This window comes from Vombatus ursinus, unplaced genomic scaffold (assembly GCF_900497805.2).
Source record: "Vombatus ursinus unplaced genomic scaffold, bare-nosed wombat genome assembly UNPS02014945.1, whole genome shotgun sequence".
Lineage (NCBI taxonomy): Eukaryota > Metazoa > Chordata > Mammalia > Diprotodontia > Vombatidae > Vombatus > Vombatus ursinus.
In genome coordinates this window covers 18,871,892-18,886,510 of record NW_020954723.1, presented here as the reverse complement: position 1 = coordinate 18,886,510, position 14,619 = coordinate 18,871,892, and the positions used below count along the sequence as shown (strand labels likewise).

Sequence of the window (14,619 nt, the reverse complement as noted above, 5' to 3'; positions counted from 1 at the left end):
AACTACCATCCTGTTGTTTTGTATTTAGACTGCCACCTTGGAAAGAAAATCAAAGTATTTTAGAAACATCCAATTCTTAATAATGTCCTGTGAAGGAAAATGGTGAATATTAATTAATGCTACCTTACAAATGGGAATATTTAAGGCTTGTTTGGCTTGGTGACATTATCTACCCAAAGGCCCTGTGGACATCATCAAAAATGAAAATAATCTCTGACCCTGAGTTCCCAGCATGCCAAAGTAGTTTTGACAGCCCTTTCCCACCTCAAAGACTCTAAAATTCATATCAAAATCTCATCATCCATGTCATGTTTCTCTGTGTCAGTGAAGGGGATCTGACTCAATAAACTTTCATGGACCTCAAGGATGTGTGGTAACAGCTCACAGCCACAGAGTAATTTAATAGGACAAGCAATGAAAAAATATCTGTTATCCCACCAAGGTTATAAGAATTTGGTAGTAGTCATAAGATTTATCATATCCAGATTATTAAAAATTACATGAAATGATGCTGTCCAATGGAATAGAAACAGTAATAAGAGTCAGAAGATGAGGCACTGCCTTCATTGGCCAGCCTTTCCAGGACACAGTTTCTCTTCTTCCCTAACACAAGAGTAAAAGCCACTGTTTTTCTTTCTTTCAGGTTTGTAGGCTTGCTGGATTTTGAATTTGGACAGACTTAAATTAGAATCTTTCTTCTGATACTAGTTGTTCAATGCTTAGCAAGTCACTGAACAATAAAGCCTTAGAATCCTCTTATGCAAAAGTGTCTGGGGGTATAGCGGATAGAGTGCTAGATCTGGAGTCAGGGTAACCTGAATTCAAATCCAGCCTCAGATACTTATTATCTGAGTGATCCTGGACAAGGCACTTTTTCTCTCTCTCTCTACATATATATATTTCCTCATTTGTAAAATGAGAATAACAACAACAATAACACCTCCACCAGGGGATTGTTGTGAAGATTAAATGAGATATTTGGAAAGCATTCTGCAAACCTTAAAGCACTATGTGCATGCTAGCTATTATTAAAATGGATATAATAAGATTTTCACTACTTATCCTTCAGAGAGTTGTTAAGGGAATCAAATGACAGCTAGGTCGTACAGTGGAAATAAATGTCAGAAGTGGATTCAAGAAGACCTGAGTTCAAATCCTTCCTCAGGTGGTTAGAGATATGTAATTGTCAGCAAGTCATTTAACCTCTCTGCCTTAGTTTCTAATATCTATAAAATGGATAATAGCAGCTACTTCACAGGGTTGTTGTATCAAATGAGATAGTATCTATGAAGAGCTTTGAAAATCATAAAACACCATATAGCTATTATTAGTGTATGTAAAGTGCTTTGCAAACAGTCAACCACTTACAGAAATTCCAGTTATTATCATTACAAAGACTATAGTAATGACTGACCTTGAGTTAGTTTTCCTCTGTAGTCATCCGTGCTTATTCTCACCTTCAGCCCTCTTTCTAATCAAGGAGGTGCCTAATCAAGAAAGCAGATCAGGACTGAATGTCTCCCGGCTGTGAAAAAAGTTTTTTTCTCCCCCTGTAGATATTCAGATCTACCTGACCTACAGAGGGACTGGGAGGCACAACCTTGACTTCATTGGCACTGTGTGCTGTTAAAAATCAGGTCTCTCAGCGACTCATATAATCATATCATAGAATCATTAATAACATGACTTTCAGTCATAGATATCCCTCTCTTCCATTTTGGCCTGAACATGAGGGATGAAAACATTTCTGCTCAAATGGACCATGTGTTATTGGGAATAAGCTGCTTAGGCATCCTGCTCTTCATCAAGGTTACAATTGTCTGCTCCTGTCCTGAGAGGATCTACTATGTAAGTGATCAAGGAGAGGTCAGTCAGAGAACGTTGCCCCTTATTGAGCAGCAAACAGCTAGAAATGGGGAAATTTCAGAGCATAAGTGAGCTTCTCCAAATCTGAAGAAGGCATTTCTGTTAATTAAATGTACTTTGCAGTTTGTCCAAATGCAGAAAAAGGACTGCCCTTTGGTGAAAGGGATGATAGGATAGGGACTAGGAAAGACTACTCAGAAAGAATTTACTAACGTAGGGAAATTTGGTCCATTCTCAGTGGTGAGTAAGAGTTTAGGCACTTTTCTGATAAATCCTAATATCCTGATATGAGGAAGGAAAAAAGAACATCTGTAAACATAATAAAATCTATTCTCATTCTTACTCTATGGACACAGGGCATACCATAGATACTTTCCAAATTAAATGCAAGGGTGCTACTTGTGCAGTTCTATTAATCTCGGTTGTGCAGGTAGACTATACCTACTATCAACATGTATTTGGACAAGGCTGCCATAGCCACAAGTGAACCATGACCTTTACATCTTGCCTCATGTATATATATCCTATCCTATTTATTTCTATCATTTTTAACCCCCTTCTTCATGTCCCTATAAAGGTTTGGGAAAGGAATGAGCCTTTGTTATTTTTTAAGTTAAACAATATTTTTGATTTTTTTTGTTAGAATGCCCTTAAATAAGGATAGGAACTGGACCTGTGATTTCATTGTTTTAGGGAAGTCCAGGGTGAGGAGACCCCTACTCTGCCATTTATAATCTTTGAGAGCTGCCTAGAGTACTTAGGGGTTCAGAGACTTGCCCAGCATCAGAAAGCCAGGATGTGCCAGAGGGTGCACATGAACTCAGGTCTTCCTTGTTCAAAGGCACCTCTCTGTTTCCTATGCCACCCTGTCTCTCTGTACTTAATTATTCTTAATTAATTTTTTTAGGGGAAGCAGATAGAAATAATGATTAAAATTGTACTTTAGGAGATTCAGTAACACCAAAAAACATTTAGGTTATACAACCAAGTTAAACCTGGACAAAGCAAAAGAATATCTGAATGTAATTGTTTTTGTCAGGCTGAAGTCACATTTGCACGTCAGACAAGTGGCCAAAAAAATAACTTCAATGATCTTAAATAAGGACTTCTAAAGAGTGGTTCTTCCTGTTGAAGTCTTAGAAGTTGCAGCTTCTTTTTCTAAGATTCATCATTTTCATCTGGTGTATCAGAGCATGGGGCTATGCCTATAATCATTTTCCCACTGGCTATTCCTCAATTAACAATGTTTGTATGATTATATGAGAGCCTTAAAAAAAAGATTGTCACTTACAAATTAGACGTTAATCTGCTCTTGTACTAATACTCTTAAGTGAAATTATATTTTAAAGAATATAGGCAATTAAAAATGCAATTTCAAAGATAAGAAGAAGTCATGATGTAGCTGATAGATAACTGGCCTCAAGTCATATAAGCTCTCAATGTGCCCAGGAAGCTTTCTAAAACTAGAAGCAGCAGAGCAGGTGCCAGTCTGCATTGGTGAAAGGAGTTTACTACACCAAGGAAAACACAGTTTCGTTATTTCCCTGAAAAAAAAAAAAACAAAGGTTAAGGAATTCCTACAAAAGGTTTATGCAACCTAAAATATCACATGACTTAGGTTCATTTCTTCATTTCCACCTCATAGCCTGTAGGCTGTTTCCACTATTTTTGTTAACCCTCTGAGTACCATTGGATTCTTAGTAATTTCTTTAACCCACCACTCTGTCCTCATTGCTGGTGAAGTAGAAGGGGGCATAGAGAGCAGAATGGCAAAATGTTTTATCTATTTCATGGGTTTTCCATGACCAAAAAATATCAGCAAGTGACCAAACTTCTTATGATGAGCTTTTATGTATTTAGTCTGGTCCTCACACAACAGAGAAAATCTGTTACCAGGCTTATGTCAATTTTGGTGGAATCTGTTAGTGTCAACCTGGCATAGTGTATGCAGTAAATACTTAATGCATGCTTGTTGACTGATTGACTGATTATGAGAGCTTGTATTCCACTTGTATAGTTCTTGAGATCCAGGGGTCATCTTCATACCATAATAATGAATTAGAAGAGGGCCATATGACATTTTTGTCCAAGAACCAATGGGCAGATTCCCTACTGAAGAGAATAAACAACATTCTTTCTATAAATAAATGAGAAAATGTAAAGAAGTAGCAGTACTGCTGCCAAGTTTTCCCCAAAGAGGAAAACAAAGAAGTCGAAATTGTTTTATTGTATGCCAGAAGGCAATGAACAACATTATTTCAGGGATTACCTATTTGTGTTGCCTTGTTGAACATGCCAAGACTGTAAGTAAAGATACTATCATGAGCATAATTGTAGTTAATGTACCAATACCTATTGGAAAGGATGAAGGAGTAGAGAAATTCTAGAAAGAACTTGACAGGGTCCTCAAAAGTAAGCATATGTGTATGTATGTGCATACACACATACACACACATATATACACACATTCTTGCATGTGTATATACATATGCTTGTAGTTGATGTCTTCAATAAAAAGGTGGACATAGAAGAGCAGAAAAGTATGTATTAGGAAATTGCGTTCTAAATAAAGAAATACAAAAAACAAATGACTTAAAAGCTGTTTAGAATCTTCATGAATACACATAATGAGTACTTTCTTTGAGATGAAAATCAAAGTTGCTAGAATGAAAAATGGGTTGGACTATATGATCTCAGAGGTCCCTTTCAACACTTGAATTTTGTGATTCAGTGATAGATGTGGTAAGTAGCAAAAAAAATCATTAAAAATAAAATTTTCAACATCTCTGTAGTAAGGCTATGGACTAGTTAGTGCAAAGGTTAAAATCAGCACCAAATTAAATTTTAAAAAAAAGATTCAGATGAAAGCAAAACAGGTAGGACGTGTGGACAGAGCACTGGTCCTAGAATCAGGAAGACTCAACTTCATGAGTTCAAATGTGTCCTCAGATACTTAGTAGCTGTGTGACCCTGGGCAAGTCACTTAACCCTGTTTACCTCAGTTCCTCATTCATGGAACAGGCTAGAGAAGGAAATGACAAACCACTCCAATATTTCTGCCATGAAAACCCCAGATGGGGTCACAGAGAGTTGAAACAACTGAAAAGCAATTTAACAAATCAGAACAACAACAAAACCATAGTGTATAGTGATAGAAATCTGACTGTAACTTGTTGGAATCAATTATGATGGAATAAATTAACTTTTTACCCTTACTGAAAATGGACAAAAGTAAAAACTATGATTCAAACTTTCACCTTGTCTTTGTAAAGTTTACCCTGTGAAGAACAGTTGCCACAACTAGGAGGCTAAATGAACTCAAGTACTATATTGGCCAGGAAAACTTGATTTCCTTGCCAAAGAGAGTGTAAGACGGCATCCAAAGGAGGGACAGCTTAGAGTACAAATTCATTGGCAAAACATTATACAGAACAATCACAAGATGGTGGAAGATTATTAACAATATAGTCTTACAAAGTAATAAAAATCAGTTAAAATGAAAATTAGCCCACTGAGAACTTGGCATGAAACCTACATAAGCCAGATAATGCTGAGAGCATTTATAGATTAAATTTTAAGGAGAATAACAAATATATGTGTAATAGAATTTACTAACTTTTCTATGCCTATCTTGCTTCATCTTAACAGTATCTGAACCATGATATTTGGAATGTTAAAACTTGGTTATCAAATATACTTATTATGTAGCAAATTTATATCATTTTAGGATTAGATCTGGACTTTAGGAATCATCCAGTTCAATCTGTTCATTTTATAGAGAAGTAAGTTGAGATGAAGTGAATTACAAATTACAAAGTCAATTCAAAATCTTAATATTTGGTCAAAGATCTTTGAAAGATATTAAACAAGTTGTTGCCAACTGCTTTCATTTATTTGTGTTATACAAACCATACTGTATCCTTAATGTATCAGAACCATAAGAAATAGGATGGAATACAAATTAAGATTAAAAACCATTAAGACCTAAAAATGCTAACAGTGATGTAAAAATACTTGGAACTTCTGAAGACAATGTGTTCTTTTCCACAGATTTGTAAGTATAATTGCATCTCTGAATTTATACTGGGAAACTTCCAAATTGGAGTAATCAGGTTCAAATATATACACAGAGAAGCTAAAAGTGAAAATTTTCCCCCAACAATATAAACAGATATATAGTTTGAGTTAAGACATTTTCTTTTTTATGCAGTGGCCCTGAAAAATATGGGCAAAAGATATGCATGCTTGTAGTTAGCAAAGTGTACATAGTACACACTTAATAAATGTTGCCTTTTAATTTGGAATTGATTCAGTTTCACAGGCATTTGGGGATCAATTTTCAATATATCTCAGGTGAGTAGAGATTTCAAAAAATGATAATTACAGACTTAAAAAAACACTGAGGAGACATCAGCAATATTATCAATATGATTCCATTCTAGTGTCTATACAATCTTTGTGAAAATAGTATAGGTATGAAACTGAGGTATCCTTGATGAAAATGAGAAGAGTACAGACAGGTTTTAATATATGATTTACTATAGCAGAACACTGACTGACAGGTGCAGAGGATATAATATCCAATTGTATTTACTATTTGTTAATTTACAAAAATAAATTATTTGACTCAGCAGAATAAAATGTAGCCTTAGAACCTCTCCTAAAACAATGCATTTTTCTACATCTTTGCTAAAATCCTACAAGAGTCTTTGACAGATATAATCAGAGATAACTTTATTTAACAATCTGCTAAATACAGTATCAAATGAGTCATTAAACAGGAAGACACATGCTCACTTTAAGGTGTTTCCATGTGTCATAATGGATATCCTTTGCCAAGTCCAAACAGAAGAGGTACCTCCTGTACACGGTGAAGTTTTTCACATACTTCTTTTGACAATGTGCTAATTACATCAATTTCCACTAAGCTATATGATTTCTTCAATGAGAATCATTAGAAAGAGAGTCACCTCACCTTCCAAAACATATTAGATGAAAGATGTGTATTTCCCAGACTATAAAATGCAGTTAGATGGGCAGCCTGTTCAATTAGTCCCATCAATGTAAGACATAGATGGAGATGGAGATATAGAGACAGGTGTCGTTCTTTCTATCAGGTAGGCGGTGCAATGGATAGAGCAACAGGGCCTATAGCCAGTTAGCCCTGAGTTCGAATTTAGCCTCAGACTTATCTTAACAGTGTGACCTTGGGCAAGTCAATTAACTTCTGTTTGCCTCAGTTGCCTCAACGGTAAAATGGAGATGATAACAACACCTACCTCATAGAATTACTTTGAGGATCAAATGAGACAATATGTATAAAATACCTGGCACACAACAGGCACTATAGAAATGTTAACTATTATTATTATTGTTATTATTTAGATATGAACAAAGATGAAGCTTGAGCTATATTAAAGGAAGCAAGGCATAGTAATAGAAGTATGGCCTCAAAAATCAAGAAGATCTGGGTTCAGTTCCTGCCTCTGACACATGCTAGTCATATAATCCCTAGCAATTCACTTAAGTTCTCAGTGCCCCCAGGCAACTCTGTAGGATAATAAATTACGAAATAGGTGACTAGTTGTATTAGTAAAGAGAGGGGAGAAGGGAAGAGGGATGGGAGAAAGAGAGAGAGACAGAGAGAGACAGAGAGACAGAGAGAGAGAGAGAGAGAGAGAAGAATCTTAATCACAGATAACCAAAAGGACGATGGAGAGGAGACACATAGAGGTTTAAAGAGGCTACAGCATAACACCAACAGCGACATATTTGAGAAGTGGTATAATAGACATTATCCATAATGCCTGGGAAAAGAGGTGTGGCATCAGTAACAAGAAGGAAGGAAAGTAGATAGAAAGCCTAAGTACTATTATTTGTGGGTAATACATCATTTAGGCCAAGACCTCTTAACTTTTTTGTCTGTCATGAAATCCTTTGGCAATCTGATGAAGCCTATGGATCCTTTCTTAGAATGATGTTCATAAATGCATGCAATAAAATATATAAAATTATAAAAATAGCAACAATTTGAACAATTATCAAAATATTTAAAAGAAACAAGTTGGTGGATTCCAGATTAAGAACCCTTGATTCTAGTCAGGGCCTTTCTTCTATAGTTGAAGAAGCTGAAGCCTGAGAGATTGAGGTATTTGCCTAAGATTAAAAAGCTAGTCAATGACAGAGCTGGGATTAGAACCCAAATGTTCTATTTTATAGACTAATGGTTCTTTCATTATGATACAATCCCTCAACAAATCCCTATTCCTTCTCTGACTTCTATATATTCATTGTATGTTGTAAGTCGTAGGTAGGTGCATCCCTTATACCTATTTATCCCCTTGGGACTATTGCAGGGCAATGTGCAAAGTTATTAAAATATGATTATACTCTGACATGTCTTTTGCTCCTCTTATGCTTACACACCTACCTATTCAAATCTCATGCAGTAATAAGTGAGAATAAATACCTATTGAGCAAACAGCTAACAAGTATTACAAATGGATTATATATTTATATGAATCAAATCATTGTTGAATCGGTTGAAGAATTTGTCAAAATCAAGACTGATGAAGGTGATGTGCAGCATCATATCTTTCCTTTGAACATTCAGTAAAGAAGTTTTGGTGTTAGAACAAGAAAGTGAGGTAGAAAAGGGTAGGGGTAGATACAGATGAATTTGGAAGCTATTTTATTCTGGAAATAATGTTAATACATGAAGGACCCGCACTATGATTGACCTAGTAAGTAACAGGGGCAGGCTTTGAACCCAAGACTTCCTGAATCCAAGATGAGCATGTTACCGAGTATGCTGTGCTATTTCCGACTGGGAATTGACCCCTTGTTTAAACCACGTATAGAATGTTTGCTCTTTCTTCCTTTAAATGATTACCTTCTGCTTATAACAGCATGTAGCCTTCGAGAGTTTTGAGACTCTGCATGTAGCTAGCCCCTCATTTGGTGTATTAAAGGCACATTGTGGGGTTTTTTAATAGTCTATTGTTCAATTCATGTGCCCTTGACAGAAGTAAAATATTCCTTTATCTGCAGACCCCTTCCTCCCCTTGGCCTCTTTCTCCTTTCCCACCCTGATCTCCACCCCCAGACTTTAGAAATAACGTCTTCAGAAAATTCAGGTTGGATCTCATTCAATTCAGTTTAAAATATTTTATGATGTTTGTAGCACTACACTAAGTGCAGTAAGGAATCTAAAAGGTGTCATAGATACAGCTATAGATGAGGGTATATAGATATATAACATGGTTCTTGTCATCAAGGCTCTTACAATCTATGGTGAGAGAGAAGTGCATACAAATGGTGAGATATATGTGCATACAAATCAACCAGAGAACAAGAAAGAATTCAGTATTTAATACATTTTATAAATTGTTTATTTGCATATATTCACGTACCAACAATTTATGCTGCCAAAAATATGGGGACAATTAGGAGGAGAGGGATCATATCTGTAGTTATCTGGGAAGAGATGGTACTAAAGAAGGACCTGAAAGGATGGACTTGTGTGAGCATAAGCAAGTCACTATACTAAACCATTTGAGCCTCAGGTTTCCCAACTCTAAAATGGGAATAATAATGCCTGTAGCCCCTGCCTTAAGAGTTGTTGTGTGGACTGGAGGAAATCAGATGTATAAAGAACTTGGTAATAAAAAGGACAATATGTGTCAGCTATTACTAGTCTGGTTAGGATATGGATAGGCAAAGTAAAGAGGAGAGGGATAGGTAGATTTATGATTTAGCACCAACCAAAACATGAAGAATTACTTTGTTTTCTTTTAGATATCAAGGAAAAGTAGGTCATGTGTTTCTACTTCTTTTATGCCATCAAATTACCCATTCGTTGTTTGGGGAGAGCTGTTTGGCCAGGGAGTCCTGTGTACATCTCAGAAGATTTTATCCTTTGAAAGAAGCTGTCCTGATTTGCCATTGTTAATAAAATTTGTATCACACCACATTCAAATTTAGGACTCATTGGGACAAAACCATTTTCCTTTTCTCATCCCTATAAGGATGCATGTAATTGCCAATGAGAGCTGGAGCAGCCCAGAGGCTAATCTATTCTCCCATCATTTTCAATTGTTATGAGTGTTCTCACTCTATATCTTAATAGCTTTGACTTATGAGGGATAGTCTGTAACACTGATCTCCCTACCCAGAAAAAAAAAATGACGTAACACAGAAGACAGTAATGCTTGCGAGTGTGATGTTTTCTTTGGAAATGTATTGTGATGTCACATACTTAGAACTCAGTGTTTATGTACGTGCAGAAATTTTGGAATTTGTTTCTGCCTTGCAAATACTTTTTGGCAACATGAAATAGTATTTAGATCAGCCAATGGACAAACTCCTTCTTGACATTAATCAAATATCATAAATGAATGAGGATTCCCTATCAACTTTAATTTGTAGAGGAGAAAAGCACCTCCATCACCACCCCAAACCTCTTTGGGAAATTAAATTTGACCTGAGGGGTTTTCTTTTCTTCATCAACCTAAGTCTTAATTGTTTTTTTAATAGCAAAAGTATCCCTAAAAGGACATTATTTTTTTCTAAACTAGAGGTGGAGAAAAGTGGGGATGGGGGTGGGAATAGTCAAAGTGTTTAAAAGGAATCTAAAATTTGGTCTAAATACAGGCTGCCTTAACATGGGACAGAATATGTATTCCTCCCCTATTTTCCTCTACGAGGCTCTAAAAAGTCATTATTCAAGTCGATTCAATATGCATTTATTAGCTTCACGTATGTAAGACTCTTGTAGGGTTATGGAGATGAAAAGAAGAGTGACTACATAAGCAATAATAATAATAGCTTGCTTTTATATAGCATTTTAAGGTTTGTAAAGCACTTTAAAAATATTTTATCCTTACAAAACCCTGGTAGGTAGGTGCTATTATCCCCATTTTACAGATGAGGAAACTGAGTTAAACCGAGGTTAAAATGATCTGCCCAGGTTTAGAAAGTTAGTAAGTGGGGAAGGAACTCGAATCTTCTTAACATCAGGTCCAGTGTCCTGGCCACTACACTACCTAGCAAGTTGCCTTCTAGTGATTTACAATCTACTGGGGAAGTACAGCATATGTAAAGATATATGCCATACAAGGCTGTAAGTGATAGGGTTGGAGGAGAGTTCCAGACAGAGTGATCTAGGAAAACTTGAGGATGAAAAGAATGCTTTCACCTGAGTAGAGGGAAGTAGGTAGGAATCAGGGAGGGCTTCATGGAGAAAATGCCACCATCCTTTTAAGTTCATACTGCAGTCTTCAGGAACTTCCCACCCTCAGGATACAAAAGGACTTGTGAAGTGTACTTCTTCTACCTCTGTATTATTAAAATAGAAATCCTTATCTGAAAGGCCTGGAAAGATCATGAGCCAGTATAAGACGATCTGCCTGTCCAGTTGAATGGTAGAGATGAAGCTTTTTTGCGAAGCCTGCCTCAATGAGAATGTTCCAGTTACCTCCTTTTCATTTTGTGTGTTACCGTTAACATTTTGTAGCTGCGTGTGTCTTTGTTGTCTCTTGTTGACCCTGAATTATAGTTGCATGACCAAGAATGGAAATTTCGGGTGGTTGTGTTGTTCATTGATTGGGTTGTCTTTTGGCATGAAAATAGTGAATTTGCATACTCTTGTTCTTGAATCAATATAGTTCCTTACCTTCCTTCTTTCCCCTCCCTTGCCTTTCTCTCCCTCTCCTTTTCTTATCTCCATTACCAGGACCAAGCACCACGTGCCAGGAAGATTCATGTGCCAACCAAGGTGTCTGCATGCAACAGTGGGAAGGTTTCACCTGTGACTGTTCCATGACCTCCTACTCTGGGAATCAATGCAATGACCGTGAGTAAAATCCTTTCATGCTTAGAGGTTTGGGGAGAGGTAGGAAACCTGGGAGAAAGCTTAAGGGAAAAAAAAAAAAAAACATCATGAAGTTGATTACATTTTCTTCACTTAAAGCAATATGAGTCTCTCTTTAAATTCTTCATTTGATATATACTTGGAAAGTAAAGAGATCACTCCTTCACTGAAAATACTAGGGTAGGTTTTTCCATTAAATAAATTAGCATAATTAAATTGTATTTTTCCTCCCTACTTCCTTCTTTCTAACTGTGATTTTCATGATCATGGAATAACTATTTTTGTCCCCCAAAGGCAGAGTGTGGTGTCTTACAAGACATTTTTTTTTACAATGTTTGCCTTTCCATAAAACTAAACTATCTAGATAGTTTCTTTTTAGAATGTTTCGTTGACTCTGTAAAGAGGATAACTAAGGGATGTGTCCTTTTCTAGGAAGGACAGGGGATCCAGAAATACCATGGCTTCATCAAATGATGAAGTTTTTAGTTGTTTTTCCTGCTTTGTTCAGAGAGAAGAACATATATTATTCCCATGTACAAATTTGTGTAGCTACGTGTATATAAGTGAAATGCTCATTATCTATATAGTTTATACCAAAGTGTAGACTCAGTAATCTTGTTTCATACTGGAGATTCCTATTTAAATTATCTTTCTTCTGTTGCTAAATTTAGAACCCTAAACTAATAGCAGTTAACCAAGAAAGGTGACATTGTGATAGAAATGGTTATAAGCAAAAACAATAGATGATAGATAGACAGAAAGATAGATGAATGGATGGATAGATGGATGGATGGATGGATATAGATATAGATATAGAAATATAGATACATGAAAATATGTTTTATATCTTCACATATCTTTCTATGTCTATATTGATAATGTCTCATCTATGTAAGTTATAGATCGACAGATAATAGAAAAAAGAAAGGAAGGAAGGAAGAAAAAAAGATATTAAAACTTGAATCTGCGCTAAGATTTTTTGGAACACTTTATATACATATACATACATACATACATACATATATATATATTGTATAGTCCCATGAGTATAATTAAAGTCCATAGGTCATCTTCCTTGCTTGTATCACTCTAGTTAAGGAAAATTACTTCTTAAAATTTCTAAGCATTTACCATGGAGAATTTGGGGAAAAAGACCGAACTGTACCTGCTGGGCATTAGTTACCATATGATTTCAAAGTCCATGGGTTATCTTTATATCCAGGACAAATTATATCACTTCTTGGGTTTATTTATAAATGTATGTGCTATATGAACAAAGGCTAGAGCCTGCAAAGTAATCCAGTGCTTTATTCAGAAAACACCCAGGCATTAATTATATACCTGTTTATCTCTCCCTGGTGTCTTATCACTCCACTATTTAATCGTGTGTGTTTTCAGTTCTTCTATATTTATCTTCTTTGCCCAATTTTTCTCTGCTGCCTTTCTCTGTTCTTCCTCTCAGTCTCCCCTGATATACTAAGGAGAAACAATTGATGAAGTGGGAAGTACAGAGAAAAAAACCTTGAAACGTGTAAGGCTGTATAGAAACTTGCTATTCTGGTGCCATAATCCATAGGATTTGCTGTCTACCACATTTATAAGATCCCCTACTGATGCTGATAACCATTTTACTAGGGCTCACAGGTATCACAGGTCTTCATTTGCTCTTATGTGACTTGAAAGCTGCTTCAGACTTTGATTCTGGAGGTTAAGGAAGCCCCCTGGAGTTTGAGAGGAACACTCTGCTTACTCTTTTTTCCCCACTACAATTCTTTGTACTTTTGTTGGACTCACAGCTAAAAGTATTTTCCAAAGAATAGAAACATGTGTGTACATGCAGGTGTGCTTTTCTTAATAGTTAAGTATTGGTGTGTTGGTATATATGTATAAATATGTATGTGTACATGTACATATATATGCATATGTATATATGGAATATGGAAGAGACAGAAAGGTAAGTTATTCCAGCGATGGCAAGGAGATAGTGCTGTGAAAACTGATCTTTAAAAGGTAAGTGAACTTTTATTCATCTAAAAATGTCTTCCTGTAACAATGACAGCTTTTCCTAGTGCCAGGCATTCATTGCTTGCCTAAGAATGTCCTTGAGTCATTTTTATGTTTTCTTGGATTTATTCCCACTGCTTCTAAGAGCAGGTTGTGCTAGTAACTATGAACCTTATGGCTAGCTACAGCGTGACCTGACCTGGACAAATTCACCAACAGAGAATGAAAAAGTCAAGCTTTTTTGTTAGGGAGAAAATTGGATTGCATGAATGGTATTTACTTCCCATTACACAGAAATTTCCTTATGGTATCCAGGTTCAAGGACTTTGAGTTTTGCTTCCTTTGTGGAAATGATTAAGCACTGCCATTTTGATTTTCCTGGAGCTCTCACAGCCTGTTATCATTAGTGTTAGAACTTGCTTGCTTGTTGGCCTAACCTCCCCGAGAAAGAGTGGTATGTGGCTTTTTTTTTTAAACAGGCAGGATGACCTAAGAGTAGAATCTCAAACAGATGTACTTTAATGGCATGCTGTAATGTATATATAGAATTTAGATATGTAAGTCATGACTGGAAAGTAAGGGAACTGCTTTTTCATCAAACACATTGGAACTTCTATATCCAGATAAGTGTTATCCTTCAGAGTGTTTGTCTTGGCAGGCTTTCCACTTATTCCACTAATGTTGCTATTGCTCAAAACGTATTTTTAACTCCTTTTTGGAATTGCCTTCCATACAGTTTTTAAGCTTCACTAGAAAATCAATTCCATTTCCTTATGGGCATAGCTCACAGACCATTATTTTCTATAGCTATTTGACTCATTAAGAGTTGTAATTTGCTGGTGCCACACATACAAATGTGCAGAATATGTAACAGGATA

General features: G+C 36.1%; 1 protein-coding gene across 1 annotated transcript in view; it reads left to right on the top strand.

Annotated features, from left to right (window-relative positions):
* The window catches only part of NRXN3 (neurexin 3), a 1,892,810-nt gene that overhangs the window by 871,375 nt on the left and 1,006,816 nt on the right, over nucleotides 1-14,619 (top strand). Inside the window, exon 14 of the mRNA XM_027844705.1 lies at nucleotides 11,600-11,719. Within this exon, the coding sequence (XP_027700506.1) occupies nucleotides 11,600-11,719 (120 nt within the window). The remainder of the gene's footprint in view (nucleotides 1-11,599; nucleotides 11,720-14,619) is intronic.